Below are 13,295 nucleotides of genomic sequence, written 5' to 3' on the forward strand. Positions count from 1 at the left end.
GAAGATTGGGCCCAAGTCATCCTTGTGGCTCCCGATTGGGCATGAAGATACAGGTATCCCGAGCTACTCAGCATGGCGTTCAATCCCCCGATCCGACTGCATCTTCTGAAGGATCTTCTGTCGCAGCAGCAGGGGGCGGTCCTCCACCCGAACCTGTCCAGCCTCCACCTCCATGCGTGGAGATTGAGCGGCGACAGTTGACAGATTTCAATCTTCCTTCCGAAGTCGGTGATGTCATTCTGGCAGCCAGACGTCCCTCCACTAAGACGGTAAACACCTACAGGTGAAACAAGTTGGTGGCATGGTGCACAGCAAAGGCTGTGGATCCCCTTTCTGCCCCTCTTTCTGAGGTCCTTCTGTTCCTTCTCTCGTTGGCCCAGCAGGGCTCTGCTCTGGGCACTATCAAAGGTTATCTTTCTGCCATCTCCACTTTTGTACGACTTCCAGATCAGCCTTCTCTTTTTAAGTCCTCGGTTGTTAACCGTTTTCTCAGAGGCATTACACACACGTTTCCTCCCGTGCCTTTCATAATGCCTCAATGGCACTTAATTCTTGTCTTGACCAATCTGATGTGTTCTCCTTTTGAGCCCCTTCACAACTGTCCTTGACGTCTTCTCACTTTAAAGACGGCTTTCCTGGTAGCTATCACCTCTGCCAGAAGAGTGAGTGAGCTCCAGGCTCTTTCTTCTAAACCTCCTTTCCTTTCTGTTCATCCGGACAAGGTGGTTTTAAGGACCCGTCCTTCTCTCTTGCTAAAGGTTGTCACGCCCTTCCACATTGAGCAGACTATCACTTTACCCACCTTGTTTCCGCCTCCGCATCTTTCAAAAGAGGAAGAGAGGCTCCACAGTCTGGACCCAAAACGTGCACTCTCGTTCTATCTGAAGCGCACACAACAGTTCCGGGTGGTTGACCAGCTCTTTGTTGACTACGTGGGTGCCAAAAAAGGTCGGGCCGCGCACAAACGGACCGTCTCTTGATGGGTCGTTCTGTGCATCAAAGCATGTTACTCCTTGCCTAAGAAGGAGCCTCCTGTGGGGCTGCGCTCCCATTCTACCAGGGCGACAGCAGCCACTACTGCCTTGGGACAATGCGTTCCCCTGTAGGACATTTGTCAGGCAGCTACGTGGGCTTCGCTGCACACGTTTACCAAGCATTACTGCCTTGACAGTCAAGTCCGGAGAGACGGCTTCTTTGGCCGTTCTGTTCTCTGTGACTTTCTGGTGTAATCTCGGTCGCAGACCCACCACCGGAGTTGGTATTGCTGGGGTATCTATTCTAAGGTAAGGAATCTATCACTAACGTGTCTCTTTCAGATGCACAGGTTACTACTTGTGTAACGATATATCTGTAAGAAACATTGGTTAGTGATAGATTACTTACCGCCCCACCCATTCTCCCCGTTCTGCGAACAGATTCCTAGGGTTAAGGTCATCCCTTTCAGGGCCCTAGTTTCATGGCACCAGTGGTCAGTTTCTTGCATGGCTCTGCGTTCCTGGCGCGTTAGTCGTGTACAGAACTGACGTCCGCGCGCATGGGTGGCGACTAAGTAGTCTCAGTGAAGTCATCACAGCACTTACGATGCCAGCGACGGATGCGGAGCTGCACGACGCCTCCTACCGACGCGCAGGGGTACTGCTGACGAAAAAAAATTAGGGATCCAGTCTGACGCCTGGGGATATTCTAAGGTAAGGAATCTATCACTAACTAATGTCTCTTACAGATATATCGTTACACAAGAAGTAACTTGTGCTATAATGCCACTCCACCATATGGGACTCTACTGCACTCCACTTCAGCCTCCCCACTCTACATCACTCTATGCCACTCCTCTCTATGCCAAGTCACTCCACTATATGCCACTCTGATCAATGCCACTGCAATCTACGCCTCTACACGACTCCACTCCATGCCAAGCCATTCATTGGCTCTGCACTCTACACCTTGCAACTCTGGGCCACTAAATGCCACTCTACTCAATACTACTCTACGCAATGCCACTCCACTCTCTTCGACTCTACTCAATGCCATGCTACTGTGTTACTCTCAGTGCCGTACTGGCCCTATTGGGCATTGGGTGTTTTTTTGCAGGGGAGGCCAGAAGGGTAAAGCTGGTTTCGTTACTGGAGGCTGGCAAGCAAGCGTTTCCAGCCTCCCGGAGCCAGGCAGTGCTTTCCCAGGGGCAGGTCTAAGAACATTCCTAGGGCTGCTTTGGGTTCCCAGCCCGGTCCTGGTCAAACTATGCCTAGCCAAACCTCTCCGCTCTGTTCCACTCTATCCACTCCATGCTACTTGTACGCTACGTCATTCAACAGCAATCCACTCCACTCTACTCTCTTGTGTAGCACTCTACACCCCTCTAAGCCAAGCCACTCCACTCTATGCCACTCTATACACACTTTGCCACTCTGCTCTTTGCCACTCCACTCAACTCCACCCTTCGCCACTCTATGCTACTCTACTTACTGTCACTCTACTCTATGCCTCTTCGCTCTGTGCCTCTTCATTTTGTGCCACTCTACTCTTCGCCATTCCATGCCACTCTACTCATCACCTCTCCATTCCATGCCACTCTACTCTTTGCCACTGTACTCCACTCTACCACTCAATTCCATTCCACTCAACATCACTTTACTACATGCCATGCCACTAACGTTTAGCCATGCTGAACAGCAGCCACACTTGTGTACAGCAGGCTAAAACACATTGGCAAAGCCAACCCCTCTTGCATAGGTGAGACCTATTGGCTTTGTCAATGCTTGTTTTTGTTCTCTCCGGCACAGCTAATTGTTAATTTGCTTCTGTGAAACTCAAAACCATAAAATTAAATGTTTCGATAGTAAGTGAAAATTTCAAGTGCTGAACCTTTTATATTTGGTATCTATCCTGAATGCACAAGTCAAGCCTAGCTTTGGGAGGGAATCAAATCATGATATACATATTGCCTGATTTGGGAAACATCCGCCGTGCCAAGCATTTGCTCATCCTGACAGAAAGACTGTAGAATCCTTTGCTCTACGGAACTGTGCTCATCCTGCTGCAGCAAAGCTCGTTCGTGCTACACACCTGTTGCGCACTGAGGTGGCACTGGCCATTTAAGTAGAAGGGGAGAAAAAATCGAAGAACGAGATCGAAGTCACACGTAGATAGCTCTGACAATTTCGATACTTAGGACAGTTGCTTGAGAGATTTGGGTTGCATGATCCAGCTAATAATTCTGTGATGTCGCACTACGAAAGGAGGGCCCGCCCACATATGGAACCTCTATTAACTTTTATATCTGGCATTATCCAAGAGCCTTTGATTTATTAAAAGTTTGTATACATATATATAATGTACAGCTACATATATTTTAAGTCCATTTTATGTACCTCCACACACACACTCACATATGTGCTTGTATACTTTTACTGCACAAAATGAAGTGGTATTGAAAAAAACATATTTCACAGTGAACAAGGGACATGATTTCAGTTCCCTGTGAAATACGGATTTCATATTAATGAGAGCACCCAAACCACTATTCCAGCGGTATAGAATTGTCTGGGCTACTAGGATTTTCCGGAATAGATGATCAAATTATGCAACAAGGTTTTTTATCTGTGTTGTTACACAGTCGCTTTATCTAGTCTGTGAGCACTATTTTCTTTAATGACTTTCCTCCATTCCACCCTCGATGTGCTTTCCTACAAGGCAGCATGCCGCCCACTTTTACATTTTAATTAGTAATTGTGGTCCGCTTTAACTATAGCAGCGCGCCTATTTATGTATTTACTTTGGCAGCGCGGTCTGCCTCAAGTATAGCCGCTGCGCTTCTTTATTTAATTTGCCAGTGCGGTCCGCTGTTACTGCAACGCCTATAACTTTAGCGGCCATGCTACGAAACCTTTTTTTGTTTTTTTTTCATCAGTGAAAAAGCCCCTAAACATGCTTTTACTTTGAGTGGCCACGCCCCTTTTTTAGACGTTGCTTGCCGTATTCAGGTTACAGCGAGCCACGTCTAAACAAAGGGTCGCTGCTGCCATTAAAGTGAAAGCACAGCAGGGGGCGCCTTTACAACAAAAGACAAGCATTTACAATGCAATGGTTTCGCCTTTGGAAAAGTTAGATCTATTGGCATTGTAAATGACAACATTTTTATTTATGTGTTGGTTTTGAAAACAGATAAATAAATGGCATTGTCATTTACATTGCCATTAGCTTAATCTCTTGCAAATGTAAGACCTATTGTACCCTACGGACGCGCTCAGCTGACAGCAATTACTACCACACACACACACTCAGAGCCACACACACACACCCAGAGCCAGCCACACACACACACACACCCAGAGCCAGCCACACACACACACACTCATGAAAGAAATCACAGTTACCTGTTGGAGCTCCTTGGCATATTGGGAATCCTTTGCTTGAACTCCCACTACTGGAGCGGAATCATTCTCCCAAAGCAGTTTGTTTTTCCCTTTACCTGCGCTTAACACCCTCCTGGCACCAACGGTGGGATCAGTCAGAAGCAGTAGGTCATTGTAGGATCCATGACGCCTGAGGGCACAGTCACCGCTGGGAGTGTGCGCACTCTGAGTCCTACATCCTGACAGAAGCCAGTCTGAGCCCGCTCCTGGAAGAATGTGAGCACCTCTTCCATGAGCAGAGGTAGATAGAAGGGTGGCATAGTCTATTAGACCTTGTGCATCAAGTTTGGGAAGGGTTTTTCTGGCTAGCCTTGCCTGGACTGCATGCATCACTCCATCCCCCTCCTCATTAAGTTCCACAATATCCACGGCCTTGAAGAGGCTGGCTATATCTGAACCCATGGACGAGGCCAGCACAGCAAATGCCTCCAGCGCTGCATGGCGTACCTTTAGTTTAATATCCACAAGACAGGGGGCTATATCCCGGGAGAGTTGAGGCAGGTTGAAATCTTCACTTGGGTAGGTGAGCAGAGCACGCGCACACACTCAGATGCGTACACATATATAGGCACAGACACATAGGGACGCACACATCCCCAGACTCAGATGCTTTCACATACACAGGCAAACACACACACACATACAAAGATGCTTTCAAATACACAGGCAAACACACACAGATGCGCACACACGCCCAGGCACGCACACAACCCCTTAGTACACAATTTGCACCACAGCTGGGATTCAAACTTATTTTGCAGCACATCGGGATGTACTCGGCCCTTGAGGTACAGAAACAGTGTCCATCAGGAAACAAGACAGACTAGCCTCCCATGCCATTAGTTCACAGAGATAGAGCAGGCAGGCAGATATCTGAGCAATTAGGCAGGTCTCCTAGGAGTCCCGATATAGAACAGGCAAACACACCTCCCAGCCGGTCGCATAGGTAGAACAGAGAGGCACTCGTTTCAACAAATCACGGAGATACAGCAGGCAGGTAATCCTCACAGCAGTACATGTAAGTAGAGCAAGCAGCTTCGCGCCCATCATTTTACAGATATAGAACAGACAGGCACGCTCCTAGAAGGTCGCAGAAACAGGGCGGATATGCGCACACTCCCAAAGTTCACAATGGCAGAGCAGGCAGAGACACACCCCAGCATTTCACAGCGGCAGAACAGACAGGTACACACTCCCACCAGCGCACATAAGTAGTGCTTGCAGGCACGCATCTTTAGCAGTGCACAGAGGTACGGCATGCAGGTGTACACCCCCAGCAGTGCACAGAGGTACAGGCGTACAGCATGCAGGCATACACCCACAGCAGTACACAGAGGTACAGCATGCAGGTGTACACCCACAGCAGTACACAAAAGTACAGCATGCAGACACAACCGCCCCCAGCAGTTCACAGCGGCAGAGCAGGCAGGCATACACATATCCTAAGAGCGCACATAGGTAGTGCTTGCTGACGCAGGCTCACCCCCCCGAAATGCACAAACCCCCCCATAAGAAGTGCACGCTGGCACCCCCGCAGCAGAGCAGAGACGAGGAATGCATGCAGGCGCACACCCCCAGCAGTGCACAGAAGTAGAGCATGCACGCAGGCTCACCCCCAGAAGTGCACGCTGGCACCTCCCAGCAGAGCGGAGACGAGGCATGCATGCAGAGCGGAGATAAGGCAAGCATGCAGACACACCTCAGCAGTGCACAGAGGTACTGCACGCAGGCACCCTCCCCTCCCCCACAAGTGCACTCAGGCACCCCCCCCCCCCCCCCCCAGCAGCACGGAGACGAGGCAAGCATGCAGGCTCACACCCCCATCGGCGCACAGAAGTAGAGAATGCATGCAGGCACTCCCCTCCTCTTCCCCAGAAGTGCGCGCAGGCAACCCCCAGCAGAGCGCAGACGAGGCACGTATGCATGCAGGCAGCACTCACCGCCGGCGGGTGCACTGGGCTCTCCGGAGCCGCCTTGGGGCAGGAGTGCTTCGGGCACCAGCTCTCCCTCGTAGTGATTTATTTTGGCTTCTTCAGCTTTTCATGCCGCCTCCCTCCTAAACATCTAACTGTGATCAGGCTTTCTTTGCGCACTACCAACAGGTCCGTAAACTGCCCATCAAAATTATAACATAAGCAAACAGTCCTGCAAGCATCGAAACAGGCCGCCCATGAGAAGGATGACCGAGTGACTGGCAGACAGGCGATTTGACAAATTGGCGGACAGCGAGACAAGCATTCACGGGGGTGAGGGGAGTGTCTGGCCGACATATAGAGAGAGGCCAGTGAACTGACAGACCGGCACGCAGACAGACAAATAGCCAAGTAAAAATGTAGGTACATTTAGTTACTTAAAGGCGGACAACTAGAGCCAAATTTCGGGGGGAGGGCGGTATAGGGGCGGAAAAAGTTTTCGGGGGGGGGGGAGATGGTAGTGGGGTGCGCGTGATTAGCTGCACTGCTAGAGAGAGGGATGGATATTGGTAGCGTGAGCTGGGCAGGAGGCGCGGCAGGGTTCTGGGGGGTTATCTAAGAGAGGACAGGAGTCTGGAATGCTGAACATAAATACCCCATTTGTCAGTTGGCCCGACAGACAGGTGAATGCAGGCCGACAATGGGCAGATTCCCTGGCCCGCTCCCGCCAGGTTAAAGGGATGGAGGCCGCCCGGGGAGTGCAACCAACGGCCCGCTATTGCCAAAACAAACAGTGCTCTTTGGAGGAGAGAGAACAGCATGCCGGCCATACCTTTGCCGTTTACACAACACACGCGGGCCGAGTGCTGATATTCTAAAACGGCTAAGAAGGAGGTACATTATTTAAATATGGCTGCCTGGTTAAAACGCTGTTGAGAGCAGATCGGCAAGGCTATAGCCTGGCTAGACTTTTTCGAAACGTAAACATGCCAGAACAAGAAACCCCCTCGGACACGCTGCAACCCCACGGACAACAAAAATGTTCGGGTCAGAAAGGTGACTCAGCGCAGGCACATGTACAATTGTAACAACTAATAACACGGACAGCGGGAGGGGGGCGGGGAATCGTTTTTTTTCTAGGTCTCTTTAAACTGGTCACACGGACAGCGGGAGGGGGGGTGGGGAATCGTTTTTTTCTAGGTCTCTTTAAACTGGTCACACGGACAGCGGGAGGGGGGGCGGGCGGGCACACGGACAGTGGGAGGGGGGCGGGCGGGCACACGGACAGCGGGAGGGGGCGCACTCACCTGGACATTGATCCGGCAAATGAACAAAACATGGCGTCAAAAAAAAAAAAAAAAAACACACCCACCGCCGCGATGACGATCAGAAGTGGGTGGAGAGCGAAAAAATCGCGGGAACGCCCCCGAATCTGGTCCGGCCTTGACGGACAGATCCGGCTCCCAATGGCTAGGCTGCATTTATGGACCTAGCCAATGGGAGCCGGGGGACGTTCCTGAAGTCCTTATTGTAATCAATGGATTTCGCCTGCGCCGAAAAGCTGCGCAGAGCGCAGCCTTCGGCAGGCGAAACCCAAACCGTTATTTGTGAACTTGGCAAACAAATGTTTGTTTGTAAAAGCACCCCATGCCATGCTTTCACTTAGATGGTGGCGGTGCCCCTTTCTTTAGACACGGCACGCTGTAATGTGAATACGCCGAGCAGCATCTAAAGTAAAGGGTACAGCCACCCTTAAAGTGGTCTTGTATTTGATAGATTTTCAGCTATTGGCGTTAGAAATACAATGCCTTTTAAATGTGTTGGTTTGCAAAACACATGAATAAAATGCATTGCCATTTACAATGCCACTAGCTATTTTTGGGTCGTTGGAGTGGTGACGATATTACAGATCAAGAGACCATGTTCTGTATAGCCCAAACACCACACTGGTTTACGCAAGGTATAACATTGGGAACGCTTGTAAAAGGCATCTTTTAGTATCAAAGGATTTTTATTAATGATTTATACTGAAGAAAGCTCTGTAACACTGCAAAGAAATTAATACATTAAGATTAAATCTTTGTTTTTTAAAAATGTGTTTCAGATGAAATAGTGAAAGTTACCACAGTGAGAAGTGCTTTTGATATTGTCAATTTACAAAGATGTTTACAATTCCATACTTTTCTGTCCTACAGAATTACTTTTTACTTTCTTCTTCTATGGACAAGACAGTACGACTGTGGCACATATCGAGAAGAGAATGTCTATGTTGCTTTCAGCATATAGACTTTGTCACTGCAATAGCTTTTCATCCAAGAGTGAGTACTGCTATGTTTATCAGCAGAGCTGCCTCCAATTCGTTAAAAATATTATCCCAGCCTGCAACTGTTAGATGTGATTTTTGTGGCATTACATTGTATTAAATAGTGCTGTCTACATAGGCTGTGCAATGACTGGTGTTGATACTTTGTACTTTAATTCCATGTGCATATGAGAAATTGACATAGTGAACTGCAGGGAGCCCAAGAAAAATTCCAATCAGTGACTGGCTCATTTCTGTGGCCCAAACAAACATGTCCGTCCTCTCGCAATTCTGTCAGCGCTTCTCTCTCCAGGAGAAACATTGTGAGGGAAGAAAGTATTTCAGTGAAACCCTTTGGAAATCCCGAAAACTATACTTTGGTGAAAAGTTGTCACAATTCAGATTTCAGTTAGGGGTAATGTAGGTAGCTTGCTCAAGTATTTACCAAATATACTAATAATCATTGAAATACAATATAGTGAAAGCAAGTTAGGGGAAATGAGAAAAGTGTAACTAAATATACATCAGGCTTTCACTCTCAGTAATGTATACACTTTATAATTGTTCAAAAACCAACAATACCTAGAGACATCTCTAGAGATATGGTCATTGTGTACCAACCATGTATCACTTGATAATGAAACATCTAACGAATAGAAATTGGAGATGAATAAAAAATATACATTTTTAAATGTATGCAAGCATGAGTTTAGGAGCTATTTAATCCACTACGAATTCTAGATAAAAGATGAATGCCAGGTGATTTTCAAGAAATGTTTTGTGTACACTGACTTTATTATAGGAAGCCACAGAATATGTCTTGTGCCAGGAGATGCCTTAGGTTGTACAGAATTACAGAATTACTGGCTTATTTTCCGGAGGAGTGATCTGAACATGATTTGGTTATCAGACCGAAGAAGACCACAGAGGTACAGAAATTTCACTGCAGATCTAAAAACGTGTGCTGCTCCACATGATGGTCTCTCTCAACACGCACTACAATTTACAGGATCCAAACAGACTCATTCCAAGTTTCTATTCCAGAGACCTGAATAAATCCGAAAGCCTACATTGAAGCATAAGGAAGGTTAATCCCTAAACATACATTCATTTCTGAATGCTGACTGGCCTTCAAAGGCTGTTTACAAAGGAACTCCCTTTTTGGCCATATACTGCTCAACCGTAGGGGAAATAAACAGAGGAAGACATTCAAAGCACATCTACAAAAACAGATATCCAGGACTCAAGGCAAAAAAGAATATTCATCAATCTATATTGTGACAAACCATCACAAGAGTATACTTAGGGTAATACACACGGCCTAGTCAACCAGCCCTTCATCACATAGTTTACAATCTTATGCCCTCAGACTTTTTTAAAGAAGGTGTATTTCAGTATGTCTTCTGACATATCTCTAGTCCCGTTCTACCTTCTGAAAATGAGACCTCTACACGAGTAATTAGACAAGCAATAAATTCAGACGGAGAGATAATTTGCCGATCTGGTAAAGATCACTGAAGGCATGACAGAAGCTCTAACCTGGTTGACTAAAGCCAGCAATCTGTCCGAAGGCACATAAAGCTATGGAGTGTGATCCTGTGGTAAATGTTCTCAGAAAAGTGCAGGGATAGACTCGACACTCAATGAGAAGGATACTACATCCTATGACCTCATGAAGGGTATCCTGATTGAGGGCTTTGGATTCAGCACTAAGGAATATAGGATCAAGTTCAGGGAGGGCGTGAAAACCCAAGGCCAATCCTGGGTACATTTTGTAGATTACTCTGTAAAAACACTGGGAGGTTAATTGAGTGCTAACAATGTACAAGATAATTAGGGGCTGTATAATTTGCCACCTTTTAAATAAATGTCACCCAGAGAAACTACATAAATTCCTGGTAGATCTAGGTCCACTTTCTCCTCAAGAATTGGGAAAGAAGGCAGACCAATGGGTCAAGACAAGGTCACCAAAACTAACACTGAAAGGGGAGACCAAGGAAAGAGTCCAAAAAGCCCCCCCCCCCCTCAAATAGAACTGGGGTAACCATAAAAATAATCAAGAGTCTTCTACAGGCCCACAAAAACCTGCTCAGGAGGGTGGGCCCATAGTCTTTACACAGTCTTAAGAGTGGGTACCAGGGTAAGAACTGGGATCCCAACAAGGCTTGATGTCATGATTGTAAAGCACTAGAACACTGAGCTGGAGATCTTAGTTGTATAACAAAGAAAAATGCCTCTAGTCCACCTGCATTTGCTAACATCCAGATAGGATCCCATGTGCGGCCTGATCATGACAACATTAGTCTTTGAGAGAGACATAGAGTGTCTGTGCTGCCTGGCCAGATAATATGAAAAAAATACAGGCGGTTACCCAAGATTAATGGGTCCAGGATAGAGGCCTTGAGGGATACTGGGGCTAGTGTCACAATTGTGGCCCTGCAGCCACTTCACTCAGATCAGTACCTGATTGGAAGGTCCCATCCAATCACCAATACTAACAAGGTCACCAAAGCCCATTCCATGGCTATGGTCACTTTGGACTGGGTGGGAGTAGTTGGATTAAAAAAGGGGGTTCGTCCCCTGATGCTCCTATAGGTTGTCTGCTTGGAAAAGACTTGGAGACTTCGCCTTGGACTGAGGTCGAACTGAGGACCCATGCCAGCATGGTTGGTCTATCAGGATGGGGTTGTGTTACAACCAGAGCACAGAGCAGAGTTCTGAGTAAAAATGGAGAGGTGGATCCTGGAAGAATGGACCAGCCCTCCATAAGAAAAGTCAAGAGGACTAGGGTACCAGCTCCTTAACAGATTCCAAGTAGGAACCCTTCTTCCCAAGAAGAGGAATTGGTTTTCTCAGAGGGAACTGTGCCTGAGAAGAGATTAGGCCTTACCAGGCAAATCTCTTGAGCCCAGGGGGGCCTAGGATGCATCTGTGCCAGGGACATGACACATGTCCTACTCTTGAAAGCCTGAGGTAGCAAGCTGCTGCACAAGAAAAGAGTGATAGCAATGGTACCCACAGGGTCTATTGGGAGGATGGGCTCCTATATACACTGAGGCCAGAGACCCCACACCTGGTTCAACCAGGAGAGTGGTAGTGCCTCAGAGATTTAGAGAGTTCCTCCTTACTTTGGCCCATGATATCCCCTTAACTGGGCACCTTGGCCAGGATAAAACTTGGAATAGGTTACTCAACCACTTTTCCTGGCTATGGATGTCTCAGAAGGTTAAGGACTTTTGTCAGTCCTGTGTCACCAGCCAAGCCAGAGGCTAGGCAGGTGGCCACCGAATGGCCCCCTAAATTCAACTTCCAGTGGTTGGGGTACCCTTTGAAAGGGTAGGGGTCGACATTGTTGGCCCCTGGACCCTCCAACAGCCTCAGGAAACAAATATATTCTGGTGGTAGTGGATCATTCCACCAGGTATCCTGAAGCTATTCAACTAAGAGCCACCACTTCCCCAGTGGTGGCACAACCCATCCTTTACCAGGGTTGCTTTCTCAATGGAGGTGGTCACACAGAGGTACAAACCTCATGTCTGCATACCTAAAACACATGTGGGATGAGGTTGGAGTGAACTACAAATTCACCACACCCTATCACCCACAAACCAATGCCCTGGTGGAAAGATTCAACCAGCCAATGAAAGGGATGATTGGTGGGAATGAAGGAGTGAAGGAGATGGGATGCCCTAATTCCATGCCTGCTTTTTGTATAAAGCGAAGTGCCACAGAAGACAGTAGGGTTTTCACCCTTTGCACTTTTGTTTGGGCACTCTGTTAGAGGTCTCCTGAGTCTGTTGGGAGAAGGTTGGGGAAAAACCTCTCTAAGAGCCAAAACAAGACATAGTGGACTATGTGCTTGGCTTTCGTTCCAGGATGTCCGAGTACATGGAGAAACTAAGCCAAAACCTTAAGGCCAGCCAAGAACTGCAAAAGCAGTGGTATGGCCAAAAGGCTTCTCTGGTAGAATTAAAACCAAGGCAGAACGTAATGGTATTGGAGCATGTGGACCCTAGGGCCCTCCAAGACAAGTGGAGTGGGCCCTACCCTGTCCTTGAAAGAAAAGGGGAGGTCACCTATCTGGTGGACCTTGGCAGTTGCAAACACCCCAAAAGGGTGATACATGTCAACCGCCTAAAGTCTTATTACGGCAAAGCTGACATGACCATGCTGATGGTTACAGATGAGGGACAGGAAAATCAAATTGAACCTCTCCCGGAACTCCTCTCAATCCCCAATATCCCCAATATGGGCCTGTGGATGGAGTGGTCTTTTCAGACACTCTCAATGCCTAACAGCAAGCTCACTGCAAGCTAGTCTTAAGTTAGTATGCTGAGCTATTTTCTCTGACCCCTGGTCAGACTAGCTGGTGTACCCATGATGTGGACACTAGTCACAGCCTACCTGTCAAAAACAACATGTACAGGTAACCAACTTGGATGTTGTCACTGAAATTATCAGAAGTCATCAAGATGCTGGAATTGGGTGTCATTAAACCTTCAGAGAGCCCCTGGGCAAGCCCAGTTGTCTTAAGTCCCCAAACCTCAATCCAAGGGTGAAAAGACTATCTGCTACCATAGAACTCCACATGTGAATATTGAACTGCTATGAAATTTGCACTGTGAAACGTTTGAAACCTGAACAGTATTTTTAATGAAACCGTAA

At 47.6% G+C, this 13,295-nt stretch overlaps 1 protein-coding gene across 2 annotated transcripts in view; it reads left to right on the forward strand.

The window, feature by feature from the left end:
- WDR44 (WD repeat domain 44) overlaps positions 1–13,295 on the forward strand; it is a 543,349-nt gene that overhangs the window by 383,005 nt on the left and 147,049 nt on the right. For both annotated transcript variants that reach the window (XM_078688542.1, XM_078688543.1), the window contains one exon: positions 8,524–8,646. In XM_078688542.1, the coding sequence (XP_078544668.1) occupies positions 8,524–8,646 (123 nt within the window). The remainder of the gene's footprint in view (positions 1–8,523; positions 8,647–13,295) is intronic.

The sequence above is a fragment of the Lissotriton helveticus genome, chromosome 4_1, assembly GCF_964261635.1.
Source record: "Lissotriton helveticus chromosome 4_1, aLisHel1.1, whole genome shotgun sequence".
Classification (NCBI taxonomy): Eukaryota; Metazoa; Chordata; class Amphibia; order Caudata; family Salamandridae; genus Lissotriton; species Lissotriton helveticus.